Consider the following 21,291-nt stretch of genomic DNA (forward strand, 5'->3'; position numbering starts at 1 on the left):
TAATAAAACTAGCTTTCTTTATGTATTTCTAAGGTATTTCCCAAAGAGACGTTCCAATTGCCTCTCTAAAGTATTTCACTGCAGGGATGTTAATATAGCCTCAGCCAAGATTCAGGTCAGTTACCTGCAAGCTGAGAAGTAATTAAAAACAAGTCATCTTTAATATCAGCATTTCTTGTTAGACAAAGAAGCAAAGTTTTGTATCTCCTCATGTTGCATTTTACAGAGCAATCTAGCAATAGGAATTCTTTATGGACAAAGACATTTTCCACTGCCACGCATTTCACATGAGCAGCAGAGTATCTTCCATGAATTCTGGAAATTAGCTCAGTGGTTTGAGCATTGGCCTACTAAACCCAGGGTTATGAGTTCAATCCTTGAGGGGGCCATTTAGGGATCTGGGACAAAAATCTGTCTGGGGATTGGTCCTGCTTTGTGCAGGCGGTTGGACTAGATGACCTTCTGAGGTCCCTTCCAACCCTGGTATTCTATGATTCTATGAAATTATGTTAATATCCAAGTTTTTAAAAAAACAAAAAATAAGACATCACACTCACAATATTATTTTCTAGCAACTTTTGACTGGGCTAAGTCTGCAGTTTTGTAGGATTCCCCTTTACACCACAGATCACCATGACATGAGTTTCTCTAGAAGAGCAAATCCATCTGACACCTAAAAATCAAATCAGCTGAAGGCTAAAAGTCCATCAAATGAATAAAAATAGATGTTTAGTGTTTGGTTAAAGGTTCTGGCTGAATAAATTTGAGATTGTAACTAACTTCTCTGCCTTAGGTTTGTGATGATGCAGTGATAGTGGTCTCAGTGTGCAGTAGCTCAGATTAGAGTGTGAACTATTCAATGAAGCATTAGCTCTGAAGCTTAGTGACTTTTTTTTTTTTAATATTTAAAAACACCTTTCCCTGCTGATTAAACTAGCAGAATCAAGTTATTGTGCTTACCTATTCTTGGAGATAGTGGCATAGGGCATGGAATCTAGATGTTGCTAAACTGCTGGAATGGGGAAAATGCATTCAGACGACCTTGACCCCATAATGTAACGTTCCCTCCATCCCTGCCCAACAGAAGAAGGTAAAGGGATATGCATCACTAGCACTGAAAGCCTCATCTGCCTCCTGGATTCCAAAAAACAAGTCTAACTCCCACATTTTCCTGGGTACCAAGAGTACTACTCGTCCACTACCCAGCTGTCAAAAAAGCTTCCCCCTACACATACTCGCAAAAGCTTCTACAATGCAGTTATGAGGTTCAGAAGTCTGCAGATCAATGTGCCACAGAACCCAGAGTCCTTGCCACAGTGCTTCCAATATGGGTCTCCTGTTCTGAGGCAACAAATTTGGGAGCATGACATGTGGCTGGTAGGCAAGCTTGCGGGGCAGCAGACTGGGGAGTATGGAGGGACCAATGAGAAACAATGTACTCCTTCACATCTTAATTGTAAGTTCTGTTAAAGGGTCAGAACAGAGGTGGGCAATGAAACTGGATGACCCAAGGCCCCTGACAGCCATGGTCATCCTGCTACCCTCAATCCCTCTGGCTTGCTTCTTAAGGGACTCTTTGGTCCCTCCATAACCTACCAATCTTAAGGTGTCTTAAAATAGTGATGGATTCAGAAGCAGCGTCACCTCAATCTGTGGACTCTGCCACATGATTTCAGTCTAATGTACCTCATAGGGCAGATGGTTCTGATTACAATTATGGTGACAGGGAGAGAAGACTTTGGGAAGGAAGTTCTAGCATGTGGTCATCACTACTTTAACCAAATAAAAAATCATGAGAGGATACACAAGAATGCATGGTCAGCTGCCTCAACTTCCTGGCCAATGTCTCAACCACAAAAATGCTACCTTCCAAGAAAGTAGGGTAAGCAGGAAGAGAGGAGAGTGACAAAGAACTGTAAGTACTACGTTAAGGCTCCAGGGAGGTACATGGAACCTAGAAGTACACTTAAATAAGCGATAGGTCCTCAAAGATGGAATACTAGGTGCAAGAGCACACCAGGACTCTCTACACCCTTCTTAATCTCTTTAGACATTTAATCTGGGTGCAAAAAGAAATTTTAAAAAGGAAAAGCTAATGACAGTAGGAAAGTACAACTCCTTTAGGCAAAGCTTTTCTATAAGCATGCCGTTGGGAGAACATGATCCAAACCCTGTTAATATTATTGAAGTGCCCCTCTTTCTAGGCAACAAGAACATTTTAATAACTTTCCTAGATCAAGTCTCAACATGTTTCTCTCACAAATCAGGTCCGTAGAAAAAGAAGCCTTGTCAGGATATGGGGAAGGGCCTTAGGTCAACACATCCTTCAGCAGAGGAGAGGAAATCATTACCCCCCGGTTTGTGGTGGACAAAATCCACATACCAATAGGATTTTTTTTTCTATTGTACATTCTTGGGGCAGAATGACTGTACAGTGCTTAGTGCAATGGGGCCCAGCTCCTGGATAAGGTTTTCAATTACTACTAAGATGACTGATCTTATTTTTCTTAGCATTCTCCACAGATTAAATGTCAAGGAGTGAACGCAAATGGCAACCTAACTTCAAGGAATCAAGCCAGCATCCTACATGATCATTTCATGGCCTCCATATAGGTTATTAAACTTATCCATCTTTTTGTTGTTCCTTGCGGTGAACAGCTGAAAGGTGTTCCTCTTAAGAGCCCATTCACCTAGATGGATTTAACTCAGCTAGTCTTCCTCAGTGATTTCCTTTATTACTACGAGGGAAGCTGGAGGGAAAAACAGTTACCTACCTCTCATAACTGTTGCTCTTAGAGATGTGTTGCTCATGTCCATTCCAATAAGTGTGTGTGCATGCTGCGTGCACGATCGTCGGAAGGTTTTTCCCCTAGTGGTACCCGTCAGGTCGGCTGTGGAGACTCCTGGAGTGGTGCCTTTATGGCAGTGTATATAGGTCCCTGCCGACCCGCCGCCTGCTCAGTTCCTTCTTGCCGGAATACTCCGACAGAGGGGAGGCAGGCGGGATTTGGAATGGACATGAGAAACACATTTCAAAGAACAGTTACGAGAGATAGGTAACCGTTTTTTCTTCTTCGAGTGATTGCTCATGTGCATTCCAATAGGTGACTTCCAAGTAGATTCCCCGGGGGAGGGGTTGGAGATCACCTGGTTGCTGAGTGCAGGACTGCCCTGCCAAAGGCTGCATCGTCCCTTGCCTGTTGGATAATGGCATAGTGTGACGTGAAGGTGTGGATGGAAGACCACGTTGCTGCCTTGCATATGTCCTGGATAGGGACCTGTGCCAGGAATGCTGCGGACAACACCTGCCCTCTTGTGGAGTGTGCTGTAAGCGGAGGGGCTGGAATTTTAGCCAGATCGTAGCAAGTCCTGATCCATGATGAAATGCACTGGGACAAGATCGGGAGCCCCCTCATCCTTTCTGCGATTGCAATGAAGAGCTGTGGTGACTTACGAAATGGCTTTGTGCGGTCAGTGTAGAATGCTAGGGCATGCCTAACGTCCAGGGAATGGAACATGCGTTCTCTGTTACTGGCATGGGGCTTAGGGAAGAACACAGGTAAAAATATGTCTTGGTTCACATGAAACTGGGAGACTACCTTTGGCAGAAACACAGGGTGAGGGCATAGCTGGACCTTGTCTTTAAAAAAGACCATATGGGGGGCTCGGAAGTCAGCGCTCTGAGCTCGGACACCCTTCTGGCTGAGGTTATGGCCACCAGAAAGGCCACCTTCCAGGAAATGTAGGACAGAGGGCAGGTTGCCATGGTCTCAAAAGGGGGCCCCATGAGTGCGGACAGGACCAGGTTGAGGTCCCACTGGCCATCATACCTGGAGATAAAGTCTGTCCAAGCCCTTGAGAAACCAGCCCACCATGGGATTACCGAAGACTGACCTATCCGCTGCCCCCGGGTGAAAGGCCGAAATGGCAGCCAGGTGTACCCTGAGAGATAATATTGCCAACCCCTGCTGCTTGAGGTATATAACAGGTAGTCCAAAATAAGGGGAATTGGTGCTAGCCGCGGTTCAGTTCCCCTCTACACAGACCACATGGAAAAATGCTTCCACTTTGCCAGGAACGTGGCACGAGTGGAGGGTTTCCTACTTCCCAGCAGGACCTCCCTCTCTGGGTCCAAACACTGAAGCTAAAGAGGGTTCAGCCATGGAGTTTCCACACCATGAGGTGGAGGGACTCCAGATTGGGGTGTTGCAGATGGCCGCAGTCCTGTGTGATTAGGGTCGGGCACATGGGAAGGGATAGTGGTCTGTCCACTGAGAGGTTCAACAACATGGTGAACCAGTGCTGGTGGGGACACGCTGGTGCTATGAGGATCAAAGAAGCCCCGTACTGGCGAGTCTTGAGGAGGACTTTGTGTATGAGAGGGAAGGGCGGGAATGCATACAGCAGGTGACTCATCCACGAAAGGTGAAAGGCGTCCGTGATGGATCCTGGGCTGTGGTTCAGGAAAGAGCAGAACCACTGGCACTTCCTGTTGCTCCACGTTGTGAACAGGTCTATGTGGGGAGAGCCCCACCTCTGGAAAATCGTTTGCATGATGTCTAGCCTGAGGGACCATTCGTGACCATGAAACGAGCCGCTGAGGTGATTGGCTAGCTCGTTTTGCGCTTCTGGAAGGTGCGATGCCTCTAGGTGTATCGAGTGGGCGATGCAAAAATCCCACAGCCTGAGGGCTTCTTGGCACAGGGGAGAGGAGCGAGCACCACCCTGTTTGTTTATATAGAACTTCGCTATGGTGTCGTCCGTCAGCACCTACACACATGCGCCTTGCAGGCAGGCCTGGAACGCTTGGCATGCCAGACAAAGCGCCCTCAGCTCACTTACGTTGATATGCAGTGATAGTTCTTGCACTTGCATCTGAAGAAGTGAGGTTCTTACCCACAAAAGCTTATGCTCCCAATACTTCTGTTAGTCTCTAAGGTGCCACAGGACCCTCTGTTGTTTTTTACAGATTCAGACTAACACGGCTACCCCTCTGATAAGTGATAGTTCTGTGTGGGACCATAGGCCTTGGGTTCTGATATTGCCCAGGTGCGCTCCCAAACTGAGCGCCGAGCCATCCGTGACTAGGGATAGCGTAGGTTGGGATTTGGCAAAGGGTATTCCTGCACAGACATCACATATCAATAGGATTTTTTTTCTATTGTACATTCTTGGGGCAGAATGACTGTACAGTGCTTAGTGCAATGGGGCCCAGCTCCTGGATAAGGTTTTCAATTACTACTAAGATGACTAATCTTATTTTTCTTAGTATCAGAGGGGTAGCCGTGTTAGTCTGGATCTGTAAAAAGCAACAGAGAGTCCTGTGGCACCTTTAAGACTAACAGATGTATTGGAGCATAAGCTTTCGTGGGTGAATGCCCACTTCGTCGGATGCATTCACCCACGAAAGCTTATGCTCCAATACATCTGTTAGTCTTAAAGATGCCACAGGACTCTCTGTTGCTTATTTTTCTTAGCATTCTCCAGAGATTAAATGTCAAGGAGTGAACACAAATGGCAACCTAACTTCAAGGAATCAAGCCAGCATCCTACGTGATCATTTCATGGCCTCCATATACATTATTAAACTTATCCATCTTTTTGTTGTTCCTTGTGGTGAACAGCTGAAAGGTGTTCCTCTTAAGAGCCCATTCACCTAGATGGATTTAACTCAGCTAGTCTTCCTCAGTGATTTCCTTTATTACTACCAAGGGAGCTGGTTGCAGCCACCAGTGGAGAGACTCGAGGATGCGAGAGGGGAAGGTAACTATCGCGTCCAGTGGGTTCCTGCCCGGCCTGTGCATCCACGCCAACCATGCCTGGAGGGGCCAAAGGCGTAACCTGGCATGCTGGACTACATATGTGCAGGCTGCCATATGCCCCAATAGTTTCATGCAATTTCTGGCCATGGTTGTGGGAAATCGGCGAAGGTTTTCAATAATGACTGAGTGATTGAATGCGCAGCTCGAGCAGGAACGCCCTGGCCTGCATGGAGTCCAAGAGAGCTCCTATGAATTCTATTCTCTGCGTCGGGGCCAGTGTGGATTTGGACACATTCAATATAAGGCCCAGCCTGCGGAATATGGCCCGGGCCAGAGACACATGCGCTGTGGCCCGTGCTTGCGATCCGGCCTTGATGAGCCAGTTGTCCAGGTACGGGAACACTTGCACCTAACGTTTGTGGAGGAAGGCTGCCACGACCGCCATACACTTCGTGAATACTCAGGGGGCTGCTGAGAGCCCAAACGGGAGCACCCTGAACTGGTAGTGCTGGCCACTGACCGGAATCTCAGGAATCTTCTGTGGGCTGGGATAATGGATATATGGAAGTACGCATCTTTCAAGTCGAGGGCAGTGTACCAGTCCCCCAGATCCAAGGAAGGAATGATGGCGGCATGCAAAACTTCACTTTCCTTATTAATATGTTGAGGTCTCGCTGATCCAGGATAGGCTGGAGCCCACCCTTGGCCTTGGGGATGAGGAAATAACGGGAGTAGAACCCCTTGCCCCTGAACTCCTGAGGAACCTCCTCTATTGCCCCTAGAGCAAGGAGTGATTGCACCTCCTGCAAGAGGAGTTGTTCGTGAGAAGGGTCCCTGAAGAGGGACGGGTAAGGGTGGTGGGAGGGAACAGAATTGGATAGAATATCCCACTCCTACCATGTTGAGGACCCAGCAATCTGATGTGATCTGTGACCAAGCCCGGCAGAAGTGGGAGAGTCAATTCACAAAGGGGGGGGGGGGGGTAAGGATCTAAGACTGAAACTGATGCTCCGTCCTTGGGTGCAGCTTCAAAAGTTTGGCTTCAGGCCAGGGGGCTGTTTGGTCGAACCCTGGCCTTGGCCTGAGAAGGACTGTGGTGGGCACCTCCTATTATTTCTGCCCCGTCTCCTTGACAAGTCTAGCCTAGGAGGCCCAGAGTAGAAGCAGGACGGGGGCTGAGGCTTAAAAGGCTTTCTTTGAGGTGCAGGGGTGTGGATCCCCAAAGACTTCAAAGTCATCCACGAGTCCTTAAGGCTGTGCAGGCAAGAGTCTGTATTTTGGGCAAACAGGCCTGCACAGTCAAAGGGGAGGTCCTGAATTGTGTTCTGGACCTCAGGTGTTATCAACACCTGGAGCCACACACTGCACCTCATTGTAATGGCGGTGGCCATAGTCCGAGCCGCCGAATCTGCCACGTCTAATGCAGCCTGGAGGGAGGTTCTGGAGACCACGGTGCCTTCCTCAAGGAGCGCGCTAAACTCTTTGCGCAAGTCAGCAGGGAGCAACTCCTGGAACTTTGCCAACGAGCTCCAAGAGTTAAAAGCATAGTGGCTGAGTACTGCTTGCTGGTTGGCCACTCGAAGCTGGAGAGCCCCAGTCTAGTAGATTTTTCAGCCAAAAAGGTCCATCTTCCTAGCATCCCATGACTTAGGCGCAGGACCTGGCTGTCCTTGCCGCTCTTTGTGATTTGCTGCATTGACCACCAGAGTCCCCAGCTGTCTGAAAAGGTGTGCGTACCCTTTCTGCGGCATAAAATAGCGTCTTTCCACCCCTTTAGCAGTGGATGGTAGAGAGGCCGGAGTCTGCCAGAGCACCTTAGTGGTGTTTTGGATTGTTCTTATTAGGGGCAAGGCCACCGTAAAAGGACCCTCCGGGGCAAGGATGTCCACCATTGGGTCAGACTCCTCCATGACCTCTTCTGCCTGGAGATTGAGGTTTAGGGCCACCCTCCTAAGAAGGTCCTGGTATCCCTTGGTGTCCATCGCCGGCAGGGTGGTGGTGGTGCCTTCCACCGCCTCGTCTGGTGAGGAAGAGGAGGAGCCCCATGGGATAGGGTCTTCCTGTCCTTCTGGCATTCTGGAGGCTGGGTCAGGTACCTCAGAGCCTCCCATGACCAGAAGTGGCGCTAGTGTCACTGATGGCGCTGGTTCAGGTGCTGCGTCTGAGCGTGACAGCCCAGAGTCCCTGTCACGTGCGGGGTCCTCAGGAGCCCGGGGGTGTGGCGAGACAGTGACATTACTTGGGAGGGGGCGGGGTACGGGGTGCCGATGCCACCGATGCTGGCCTGGAGCCCTGACCCTGAGCCTGATGGTAAGCCCAAGTGGTCCAAAACGGCTATTGTACTGGGCTCTGCCACTGGGGCGGCTAGGTGACCACCGGTGCAGAGGATTCCACCGGTCTGCGGTGCGGGGCCAGTGCCAGGAGCGGTAGTGGCTGTGTCAAGAGACAGAAGACTCTGCGTCTGACTCGGACGAGTAGTCTGTGACCGACCACGGGGAGGCGGAGCCCGACGGTGCCAGGGAGCGGTGCCGTAACATCATAGGCTTGCCACGATGATGAACTAGAGGCAGTGCCGCCATTGGCGCCGCAAAGAGTGCCGGAGCCACATGCGGCGCTGGGATAGACACTGCAGCCGGTGCCACCGAAGGTTGTGCGCCGTCGTGGCAATGAGGTCCCGCGCTGCCTCGTAGGTATCCGGCGTGGAGGGAAGGTCGAGTTCTTCCTCCAAATCCTCCCAAGTTGGGGAGTCCACTAGCACCAGATTCAACAGGCCTCCAATTGGGCCCAGGCCATGGGTGTCCCACCAGAGGACACATCCTGCTGGAGTCCCCTCGTAGCTTCTTAATGGGGGAACGACCCGTCCACCTTCTTTTTCTTATGCGGCACCGGGGACTGTGAGCGGTGCCGCCTGGTAGCACTGGCCTTACGAGTCAGGGAGCGGTGCTGGTGATCTTTAGAGGAGTCCTTCCTCAGTGCCGGGACATCCCACCGATGATGCCGGTGCTGCTTCCGGTGCCGGCTGTAGGCGGAAGGCCAACTGCATCAGGAGGAGAGCATAGTCCCGCTCTCTCTTAGTCCTGGGTCTAAAGCTCCTGCAAATTGGACAGTTATTTGTCTGATGGCCCTCTCCTAAACACTTAAGACAGGCAGCGTGCGGATCGCCTGTGGGCTTAAGTTTTGCACATCTCTTGCACGCCTTAAACCCCTGCAACCGAGGCATGCCCCGGTGCCTGGGGAAACTAGGGCGGGGGGAAGCCCCCCGAAGTAAGTCCAACTAACTACAAACTACTATATAATGAACTAACAACTAAGAAAAGGGAACCACTAGGTAGGCACCTGTGAATACAAGAGACTCAGCTGCTCCAACGACCATCACTGGTGGTAAGAAGGAACTGAGCAGGTGGCAGGGACCTATATACACTGCCATAAAGGCGCCACTCCAGGGGTCTCCACAGCTGACCCAACGGGTACCGCTAGGGGAAAAACCTTCAGACGATTATGCATACAGCACACACACACATACACCTATTGGAATGCACATGAGCAATCACTCGAAGAAGAACTTTAAGGTTTCTTTCCACCAAGAAGCATGGTTTTTCTGCTTTGTTTAAGCAGGAGCAGTTCACACAGGCTGCTATTGCTGTGCAGTCTGTCTTTAGAAGATGACAACTAAGATTTGTTTCTGAAAGCCAACGTGGATCTGTTCCACAATAACAACATATAAATTTCTTTCCATTAGGTACCAGACACCTTGTGTAGTTTTCAAACTAAGCACTTTCCCCACATCATATAAAACTATCATCTATGGTCAGATACATCCCAAGAAGATTTTGTAGGGGCGTCCCATTCGTATCTGGCCAACCCACTGTTTGGAGCATCTCTTCACTGAGACTACGGATGCACCAGCATCTCCAACTGCATCCCAAAACACAGTAAAATCTGCTCTAAAGATTTGCAGTGTAACTGGACTGGGGGAGGAGAGGAGTGGGGGAACCTTGACAAGAAACAACAAGGCCCAGTAGAGAGGCAAGTGATCTCACCTTGACCATTTCCTATATGTGCACAAAATTAATGAGCTACTCCAGCTGGAACTTTTGGTGGTATACAGTTCTGAAGAAAAGTATTTTGCACCTCTATATTCACCAGAAAAACCCTTGGTCTGAGGAGTGACAGGGGGACCCATGAGATTCCATTTTAATTTTTGACAATGGACTAATGAACTAACTAGTTTTGTAGTTTTAGATGAGTGTCCCCCTTGTTTTTTGAGAAATGGAAAAAAGCTAAGGATGCTCCTAAGAAATAATCAGGATGGGAGAATTCGTAAGTGGCTCCTTTGTCAAGAAGATAAATTGAAAACTTGCCAAAAGAATGCTTAGGGAAGAACAGGGAAAGGGACAGAAAATAATTACATTGAGGAAAGAAGAGGCTGGGGAGATTTTATTTATATATACTATGGGCAAATTGATTCTCTCCATAGTGACATGAGGGGTATGTTACAGAATTCTTCTACCTGGCTATCCAGTGTGGGAGGGAGAGAAGAATTCTGTAACATACCCCCCATGTCACTATGGAGAGAATCAATTTGCCTTGAGTAACTGCAGTCCAATTTGGGGGGGGGGGGGGGGGAGGGGGGGAGGTTTGAAATCAGCTCCTTAATTTACCCTACTGAACAGAGTGAACTGACATTAAGGGGATGCTTATTCTGACCCCTACTCTGGGAAGGCCTGGCCTGCTGGCTGGATTTCCTAAAGGAACTGGACTGTAAAGATTCATTGGGGACTTTGATTTGGAATTCATTCATTCTTTTTTTTTTTTACCTAAATTTCACTACCACATTATAGGAAGCAAAACGAGTCTTCCAAGTAGTATTCTGTGATCTGATTTATCCCTGTCTAAGAGGCCCTGGGGTGATTATATCAGCCTCTAAAGGGACAGAGGATTATTTGGGGGACACTGTCATTAAATGATCCAGCCAGGGAGAAAAGTCTTCCCAGGGGTCTCCCAGTCCAACTTATATCTATTAATAAACATGGCCCTAAAATCCTTAATATATGATACTTCCCAGCATTACCTTTACCAAAATTACTCCTTGGGGAATTCTGCACCACCACGCAATGCAGAATTTTGCAGAAATGAATGTTGTGCGCACAGAATTTCCTTTCTCCCACAGGTTTCAAAGTGGAAGCCGTGTTAGTCTGTATGAAGTGGGTTTTAGCCCACGAAAGCTTATGCTCAAATAAATTTGTTAGTCTCTAAGGTGCCACAAGTACTCCTCGTTCTTTTTGCTTTCCCCCACAGAAATTGGCTGCAGCGCTGCTGGCCGCCACTAGGGGCCACTGGACCCGGCAGAGCCCAGCTCACATATAGAAGACACTGCTGGGGGGAGGGGGAGAGAACTAGAGCTGTGGTTCTCAAAGTTTTGTACTGGTGACCCCTTTCACATAGCAAGTCTCTGAGTTCGACCCTCCTTATAAATTAAAAACACTTTTTAATGTATTTAACACCATTATAAATGCTGGAGGCAAAGTGGGGTTTTGGGTGGAGGCTGACAACTCGCGACACCCCATGTAATAACCTCGCGACCCCCTGAGGGGTCCTGACCCCCAGTTTGAGATCCCCTGAACTAGAGGGTTCCTGGCAGCTGCAGTTCCCAGCTTCCCCTGAGGGAAGGAGACGGCAGCACGCAGGAAACTCCATGAAAGCCTGGGACCAAGCATCAGGCTGTTTCTCCCTCTGGATCCCTGGGCTCTGGGGTAGAGGGGGGCCGGTGTCTGGGCTGGTGGAGCCACGGCTGGGCTCTGGGGAGGGGGGGGGAGAGGGGGCAGGTGTCTGGGCAACGGGGGCCCCCCATGACTGGGCTCTGAGGGCAGGGAGGTTGGGCATATTGTCGGGGGGGGAGCTCCGTGGCTGGGCTCTTAGGGGGAGGGGCTGTGGGTGTCTGGCCCCCTGGCTGGGCCCTGGTGGAGTGGAAGGGGACAGAGAAAGAGGAACTAGGTTGTCATAGGGGTTTCTTTAACTCTCTACTCCTGGGAGAATGGGGGGAAAAGAGAGAGAGAGCGAGCAAGCGAGCGAGAGAGTGTGTGTATATATTGTTACAGACATACTTGCTAACAGCTATTTTGAAATAAATTACCAAAATAATTTAAACTGGCATGATTATGTAGTATTATTTTGACAAATAAAATCTGCAAAATTTTAAAATATAGTGTGCAGAATTTTTATTTTTTTAGCGCAGAATGCCCCCAGGAGTACAAAATGAAGACAGGCAAGGATTTTTCCCTACAGGTGTATCAAGATAAATGGAGAATCTTTTTCTAGTTACAGGATGAATCTTTAGGATCCTCACAACATATTTTCATGACATTGAGGATCTTGGCAGACTCTGGAATTTGGGATACAGACTCTGGAATTCAGTATCAGGCTCAGAAGAAGGGGGATCTCCTCATTCTCTGTAGCCACAGCAATAGCAGAGGATGGGAAGATACGGGGCAAACAAAGGCTTGTAAGTTCTGCTCAGTTTGAAGGAAAGCCAGATTCAAAAACTGAAGAATAGATACACCTGTTAGAAGGGTCAAGAGGAAGAGTGCTCCGCCACAGGGAGAACCCCGGGGGCATCTTTTTGGGGGGTCTTCCTTTATGCTATTTGCATTTGGTAAGGAGGGAAGGAAAAGGGAAAGTTCACCAGGTTTTGGAGAGCCTTTTCATCAGTGTAAACTCCTGGGGAATCTGGAAAACTACCGTCACCCCACAAGCTCACCATCCTGCCAGGGAAGAGCAGATAGATCCTGTTAACGCAAACGACTCTTTCATGAGCCACCAGAACCTGCCTCAGGAGGGGGGACCGGGACCTGAGTTGGGACCAAGAGTGGGCTGCACAATGACAGTACAATTGGTGCACTCTGTTCTTCCACATATTCCCCCTCCTGTTACCTTGCTGCAGCTAAAGGCTGAATGACAGCCAAGCCTTGTGGAGGGGAAGGGAAGAGTCACAAAATGACAATTTCTCATTGGATACCAGAAAAGCACAAAAGAAGCATCCCATTAATTTGCACCAGTGGAACCAGGAAGCATTAACACTTGCTGAAGCAATAAGTTGGTGATACTGTGAAATTATTTCTTTATTTTTGTTATTCTCTGAACTGGATAAGGGACAGAAGCTAAGGTTATATTTGTGTTTATTACATTATTGCTTTAGAATGGTACCTTTAATGTAAAATTGCAAAATTCTGCTAGCCATCTCACCAAGTAATTTGCTACAGCATGGGAGTAAAATATAATCACTTATCTATCATCAATGTTGTAAAAGTTGGAAATTAGATTTTGTACTTAGGCTGGTAGGTTTTCATAACAATATGCCAAGGCTGCTTTAATGAATTCCTTAACATTCCAAATGAAAAGCATAATTACTCAATCACCTGTTCTGTAATACATGAAGTTAGATATTCCAAGTCTCTCAAAGTTACATTAGGGAAAGTAATCAGTCAACTACAGCTTTCAAAATCAGGTCAAAAGCAGTGCCTGTGATGTAGAGATCTTTATCCCCAACCTATTGTGAATCAGTGAAAAGGAGAGTAGCAGAGGACATACCTTGGAACTGCTCCCAAAACAATCAAGTTCGCTTTTTGTTTGTTGTTTCCAATTACAGCATTTTTCATATCTCTGTAAATCCAGAAAGAAAAACAAACCCTGGTAAATTATGCTGAGGTACTAAGTAAATTTTATAGAATTGAGCCCTGTTTCCACAGATTCTATCAAAGTCTTTCAGATCTCATGCTGCACCTACATGGCTGAACACTGCTTCAGGACACAATATTTTCCAACATCTTTGGCCACAAAACCCAGATCTTCAGGTTTCCACTATGCCCCAACTCATTCAAATGAGCAAAAACCCACACCACTTCACGTTAGAATCACATGTGGAAGTGAGTCATTACTGATGAAGTCAGATGGACCACTTGATCATACCCACCCACTTCATCCAGCATCTAAAATAAGTCAGCTGTGGGTAAAACATTAAACCTCAGTAATGTGAAATCATAATCACTGTTCTGATGGGAGCAAGGAAAAGTCACTTCTTACCAAGGGGAAGAGGAAGGAGGAGAGGAAGGATAGTCCAGTGATTAGGGTGCAAGCCTGGGACCCTGGAGACAAGCGTTCAACTCCGTGGTCGGCCACAGGCTTCCTCTATAACCTTAGTGAAGGTTACAACCTGTATGCAAGAGACAAGGTGGGTGAGATAATATCTTTTGTAGGACCAACTTCTATTGGTGGAAAAGAAGCTTGAAGACCTCAGGTCTTCCAGCAACGGAAGGTGGTCCAATAAAAGATATTATCTCACCCACTTTGTGTGTCTCATATCCTGGGATCAACACGGCTACAACAACACTGCAAACAACAGCCTCTATGCCTCAGGTTCCCCAGCAGTAGAGTGGAGACAACAGCACTTTCCTACCTCACAGGGATGTTATGAGAATAAATACATTAAGAGACTGTAAGGTGCTCAGATTGTATGGTAGTGGGGGTTAGATAATACCTAGGATAAGAAGGCAGGACTACTCCAAACAAGAGGTAGCTGTCTAATATAACAGTTCTACATCCCAGCCAAGCTCCTGTTGAAATGCTTAGTTTGCAATCTAATATGGTGCAGAAAGTTACTTTGTATACTAAAAACCACAAAGCACCCACTTGGATTTTTTACATTAGTTGCTTTTATGATACACATGATTCTCAATGAGTTTCAGGGAAGACCAGCAGTCTGTTACATTACCAGCTTACAGACAACTCAATAGAACAAATTTCTTAGCTTCTCTAAAACTGTATCAAGATTTAAATGAGCTTAGACTTTGCAAATGCAGAAAGCATAAAAAATTCATCTGACTATTCAAAACCCTTCTAACTAGCAGAAAGACACACAAGACCTCTAAGTTCAGTTCATGCATTTCACAACTCTAACCTTTCAGTAGTCAGATTAAGTAAAACTGTACCCCAACGTTTTTCAAATGGTTTCTCATCTTCAGTGTTCACTATTAGAGAGTGCTCTATCCAAAGCAATGTTCAGACTGCCATTAAGGCCCTCTATTTTCACTCACTCACAGTTTTTTCAATAAATTATCCCTTTACAGCCAAAGCATTCCCATGTTGGACCTTTTGGGGGGGATTTAGATAAGAGCAAAACAATTCAAGTGCCTTTAAAAAAAAAACCACACATTAAAATAAACTTTAGAAGATTAAGTGTGTGAGAGCATGTGTATGTGTTCCTAACTGAAGTCTAGTCACCATGCCAACTAAGAAAGAGTTAGTGTTAAGAAAACAATATTCGCAACAGGTGCACTAAACAGTTTCCACCAAGATTAGAGTTACAGTGCAATCCATGGAATTATATATTTACAGACACAATTTTAATTGGATTTGCTTGTCAGTTTGTGTTTGCTTTTCTCTATACCGCTATTTAAGCAAGGTCAACAGAAAGATTAGTGTTTTCATCTCTTCCTGATTTCCGCCCCCCAAAAGCCAGGGAAAAACAAGGAAAATATATATATATGCCTGCCTCTGGTTGACATTTTGGAAAGCGTCAGCAAAAGTTGTTCAGTCATATCCAAGAATGAAGGGAAATACACATTTTACCTGTGCTAAAAAAAGTTTCCCAAGTTTAATTCAGAAGCATTAGCACCTACAGGCTTTGGAACATGGACTTGAAATTTGGTGGTGTTTGCATTAGTATCAGATGTACCTGGCTTTTGCTTTCCCTGTGAAAAATCCACCCAAATTTGACCAAGTTATATGCAGATGCTCAGAGCTTTGTTAGAGGCTGGCAGCTCTGTTCTCCAAAGAACCTGCCTGCAATGAGCATGCTCCACTAGGGTGACCAGACAGTAAGTGTGATCCATCAGGACAGGGGCTGAGGGGTAATAGGCACTTATATAAGACAAAGCCCCATATATCAGGACTGTCCTTATAAAATCAGGACATCTGGTCACCCTATGCTCCACTCACACACAGCTCCTATGTCCCTAGTGGACACACAAATCTCACTGAGGCCTGTGGCTGCTGCAACTGCTCAGCATATCTTCTTCATAAATTCCAAAGCCAAAAGGGACTACTGTGATCATGTAGTCTGACCTCCTGTGTAACACAAACCATAGAATTTCCCCAAAATAATTCTTAGAGCATATATTTTAGAAAAACATCCAATCTTGATTTAAGAATTACCAGTTATGTTGAATCCACCATAACCCTTGATAAACTGTTCCACTGATTAACTACTCACTGTTAATTTATACCTTATTTCAAGCCTGAATTTGTCTAGCTTCAACTTTCAGCCATTGGGTTGTGTTATACATTTCTCTGCTAGACTGAAGAGCCTATTATCAAATATTTGTTACCCATCTAGATAATTATAGACTGTAATCAAGTCACCCCTTATGCTCTTTGTTCAGCTAAACAGATTGAGCTCCTTCAGTCTGTCACTATAAGGCATATTTTCTAATCCTTTCATCATTCTTGAGGCTCTTCTCTGAACCTCTCTAATTTATCAACATCCTTCCAGAATTGTGGAAAACAGAACTGGACACAGTATCGCAGCAGCAGTCACACCAGTGCCAACTACAGAGGCAATATAACCTCTCTACTCCTACTCGAGATTCCCCTGTTTATGCATTGGCTCATTTGGCACAGTGTCCTACTGGGAGCTCCTCATGTTCAGCTTGATTATCCATCAATATCCCCAATCCTTTTCAGAGTCACTGTTTCCCAGGATAGAGTCTCCCATTCTGTAAGAGTAGCCTACATTCTTTGTTCCTAGATGTATATGTTTACATTTAACCATATTAAAAAGCATATTGTTTGCTTGCGCCTGCTTACCAAGCAATCCAGATCACCCTGTATCAATGACCTATCCTCTTTATTATTTACCACTCCCCCATTTGTTGGGTCACCTGCAAACTATCAATGATAATTTTATGTTTTCTTCCAGGTCATTAATAAAAATGTTTAATAGTATAGGGTCAAAAACCCTGTGGGAACCTAGTAAAAACACACCCCCTCCATGATGATTCCCTGTTTACAATTATATTTAGAGACCTATCAGTTAGCCAGTTTTTAATCCATTTAATATGTGCCATGTTAATTAGATATCGTTCTTTTTTTAATTAACATGTTGTGCGGTACCAAGTCAAATGCCTCACAGAAGTCTAAGGCCTTGTCTACACATCAAAATGAAGACAAGTCGACATATAGCCACCGCAGTAATTACAGCAGCTTTCATGTCCACAGTGGCTCCTTCTGTTGGCAGTGCGGGTCCTCACCAGGAGCTCTTCCACCAACTGAAGAGAGGCATTGTGGGGCGCTGACAGCCCCTCACAGCCCAGAGCACTAGCCCCGCTTCTGGGGCTGCCAGTCTGGAGCCCTGCTGTCCCCCAGTGAGGGATTTGAGGGAGGGAGGGGAAGGAGAGCCCAACAGCCCCCCAGTGAGGGACTGGGGAATGGGGGCAGAGAAGAACCCAAGACTGACAGTCTCCTGGTAAGGGATTGGGCGGGGAGGGGGAAAGTGGAAGTGGAGTTACTAGGTCGATGTAGTGGGCGACTTACATCAGCGGGAGCACCATTGTAGTGTAGACACCTAGAGAGTTAGGTCAACGTAAGCTGCCTTACATCGACTTAGGGCTGGTCTATGCTCCAGAGGTAAGTATATTGCATCAACATGTTACCCTTCTCAATCAAACTTATCTCATCAACAAGAGATATCAAGTTAGTTTAACAGGATTTATTGTCCATAAACCCACGTTGATTGGCATTAACTATATTACCCTCCCTTTAGTCTTTATTCATCCCACATCAACTGCTCCATTATCTTGTTCGGGGTTGATGTCAGACTGACAGGCCTATAATTACACAGGTCATCCCGTTTACTCTTTTAAAATATTGGCAAATTAGCTTTCTTCCAGTCTTCTGGAACTTTTCCAGTATTCCAAGACCTTTTGAAAATGAACATCAATTCTCAAGCAAGATCTTCAACCAGCTCTTTTTTAAAAACCTCTTGGATACAAGTTACCTGGACCTGTGGATTTAAAAATGTTAAAAGTATTGGCTGCCTCCACCACCCAGAGGCTACTGCTCTAATTTCAAGGCAGTCTCTTCCTTGAAGCTTCTCCCTCACATGTTGCTGCCAAGGCCCACAGCAACAGGCTCAGAAGAACTGGCTGTTTGAAGCAAACAGTTCAGGGGAGAATTGTCCCCTGCTGCACCCCACAGCACTAGTGCCCAAAAGGTGGGGGAAAGCAAGAGGTGAGACCCCAAGTCCTAAAGGGGAAGGGTGGGTGAGAAAGGAATGCATATAAGTACCATGGGGAGGAGTGCAGTGAGAAAGAGGCAGGATGCAGTGTCCAGAACATAGGATTGAGACAAGAAAAGTTGATAGAAGGAGTAGGGGTGTGGGGAGGACTGTCTACAGTGGGAACAAAGAGCTAATTTGACAAAAAGGGAGGAAACAAAATGCATTTATTTAAATTGTCTTTAATGCAATATTTAACTTCACTAACTGAAGAGTACATTCTGCAGTCAGACTAGACTGTAAGATTCACTTCTTGCCAATGAATTTTATTCCCAGCCCACAGCCTGAGTGAAAAGGTAATGAAGTCCTCACCACAGAATGAGTCCGATGCCTCTGATCTAGGGAAATGCTTTCGATGATTAGTTGAGTTATCTGAAGAGGCTGACTGCAATTTTTGCTTCTTTTTAGACAATTTCTCCTTAGAGACTTATGGCCAAACTTGGCTAGAAAATGAGATGTGCTTGGGAAGGAACCATCTGTGAGACTGTGGACCTTGGCCTTCTCAAAAAGCAAGCATGGGGAAAAGGAGAGTGGAGATGGAGTCTAATTTTTCTATACTGAGTGAGGACAAAGAATCTGTAACATTTACACTTCATGATCTGGGGTAGGGAAGGGTGTCTTGATCCAAGTCAGAGATGCTGTTTAAACAGAGAACAACTTGAGGCTTAAGAGCCAGATGGGAGCCTGAGGTGTTTCTAGTTCTATAAGAGCAGACTGACCCAAGAGGCAGTGTTGTAGTGTGTTTGTGGACTTTCAAGCTAGTAATCCACAGAGGGGCCAGGCATTAGCGCCAAGACACACTCTGGGACACATGGAAAAACAAGCTGTCCACTGGCAGTATGAGACATCCCCCCATCCCTTATATGTCTCCTGGCCCTCTGAATACCTGGTCCTTTCATATCTTCTAGTAAACCCAGTTAACATCATCCAGGAAGAGACAATAGAAAGGCAAGGAGACAGCCTGTCACAGGAAGTCAGTCCTGGGCAGCTCAAGGACTTTTTCGCAGTGTTGCTGTGTAAAGGTGGAGGGATGAAGAATTTGTGGACCCAAGTGGAGACAGGAAACAACCTTATAGCACCAGTCAACAAACCCTGAAAGTTCTCCTTCAAAATCTTTCTATCAACACCTTCTCCCTACTACTACTGATGCTAGGCTAGAGGAAGAGAAAAAACAGATTCTGCCTGAGCAAGTTGAGAGAGGGCTTCCCTGTGTTGAGGCTGAGTCAGAAGGTCAATACAATGTTCTATACGTACTAGAAAGGGAAGACTGTTGAAGCAGGGGTTGGACATATCTGCTGTGGTGATGGAATAAGGACAGAATTCCGATCAGACCTGAAAGGAGGGCACGTGCTACTCTTCTGGTGATTGTGAGGCTCTGCTACCAACAGTATGCACTACAAAGTGATAATATACTAAAACGTGATTGTGTGTTTGTATTCGATCCATGTAATACTTTCCAAAATAAATTCATGTAGAAATTTGCAGAGTACCTCTTTCTTTCCCTTCAAGTGCAAAGCTGCTGGGTTTCAAGCAAACCTAGACTACTAATGATAGAACTTCAAACTCAAGTTCATATTACTTACATGACACCTTGCAGGACTTTCTGGGGATCAGGATCAAATAATCTGTCAACATAATGGCGACTGCTAGCAGTTACTTCCTACGGAGAAAAAGACAATTTATACTTTGTCAATTCATGCAGTGGCAAATTCCAAATTAACAGCAATGCCTAATGAGACACAAAACTCTATAAAACCTACCAGACAAGACTGTGATAGAACTGCACGATCACATTCAAATGCATGACATTTACAACCAAACAACTTCTAATTTGGGAGTTAACACTGTGTGAGAGAGTGCAATTTTGAATGGGATGTGCATATTTTGGTATTCATACATTGGGAATGAAAGGGAGTTGTACAGGCATTGTGTTGGCATTTGGGCATTCTAATGTTTGTGTTTGAGGCATACGAGTCATGTTTGGTCTAGATGTCAGGGTTGTCTTAATTTGCAATTTAACCACTTTTTTGTGGTTGAATGGAAAGGCAACACTCGCAGAACATTACCGCTTGGTTAACTTTTTCTGTGGAAGTGTATTATAACCCCACACAGGAAAAAAGTTAATAAAACAGTTAAGGTTGCTCAAGAGGAATACCCACCTATATACGCCCTAAAAACAAGGGAGTGATCAGTTAAGGTATCCTTCTTTAATACACCTTACCCTCACACAACACATTCACCACTTTCATTGACAGAGTCTGCCTTTCTATAAATAAGTCCAACACACTCCATCACATACAGTAACAATACACACTGCATTCCTCACAAGACTAATTTAAAACTCTGATCCCAGAAACAACATATGTATCCGCTAAATATTTATGCACCAGTGATTAGTTATTTTCCCTTAAGATGTCCAAGGTTGGAAGTGCATGCAAGTGACTAGCATCCCAAATCAACAGTGGCAGAAGGGAAGAAGGGGGGAAAAGCTTCCACTCCAAGCTCACGATGACATACAACGAAGTGTTTCCTTGATCTCAGCAAACTGTTCTCAACTTCCCAGAAAATGAATTAATCAGGCCACAATAAAAGTGGCCTAATTTTCCAAAGGTGGAGAGCACCCACAGATTCCACTGACTTTAATGGAATTTGCCGGTACTTGGCACTCCTGAAAGTCTGATGACTTATTTAGGCTTTCCTAAACTAACATGTAGAGCTAACTACAGGCATCCAGTTTAGAAGAATGGATGCCAACCTGGAAAAATGGTATTGTTTGGCAGCTGAGCCTATTCCCTTTATTGAGCTTCTCACATTGCTCCCCAGTGACTTCCTTGAGGAATGAAAGGGAACTAAGTTTTTTGAGTGGGGAAATATTTGCCCTTGGATTTAGATTACTCCTCTTTATCCAGCTGGATTTCAAGAATGTCCACTATCTTCCTCCCTACCGTCTCATGACTATCTGGGAGAAACAAGAAGAACCTAAAGGCCCCCTGATTCATTATGCCACCTACATTCTACAGGAGCGTTTGGCTATCTGTCCCAAGGATGAAGCTTTTGAGAATAGAACGGGCTCAGTAGTGGACTTTCACTGCCACCAGAAATATATCCGAAGCAAACCCTAATTGTGTATAGATGCAAAATGAAGACCTCCCAATAAGTGCAGATTCTAATCTTGACTGTCCTTTAGCCTATTGACTAGCA

The 21,291-nt window shown here is 45.9% G+C and overlaps 1 protein-coding gene across 2 annotated transcripts in view; it reads right to left on the reverse strand.

The window, feature by feature from the left end:
• ARMC8 (armadillo repeat containing 8) overlaps window positions 1-21,291 on the reverse strand; it is a 205,189-nt gene that overhangs the window by 181,832 nt on the left and 2,066 nt on the right. For both annotated transcript variants that reach the window (XM_024218622.2, XM_024218621.2), the window contains exons 2-3: window positions 19,674-19,750; window positions 13,350-13,421 (exon numbers count right to left, since the gene is read on the reverse strand). In XM_024218622.2, coding sequence (XP_024074390.1) covers window positions 13,350-13,421; window positions 19,674-19,750 — 149 coding nt within the window. The remainder of the gene's footprint in view (window positions 1-13,349; window positions 13,422-19,673; window positions 19,751-21,291) is intronic.

Source organism: Terrapene carolina, unplaced genomic scaffold, assembly GCF_002925995.2.
Source record: "Terrapene carolina triunguis isolate 2854851 unplaced genomic scaffold, T_m_triunguis-2.0 Scaffold88, whole genome shotgun sequence".
In the NCBI taxonomy this organism is placed as follows: domain Eukaryota; kingdom Metazoa; phylum Chordata; order Testudines; family Emydidae; genus Terrapene; species Terrapene triunguis.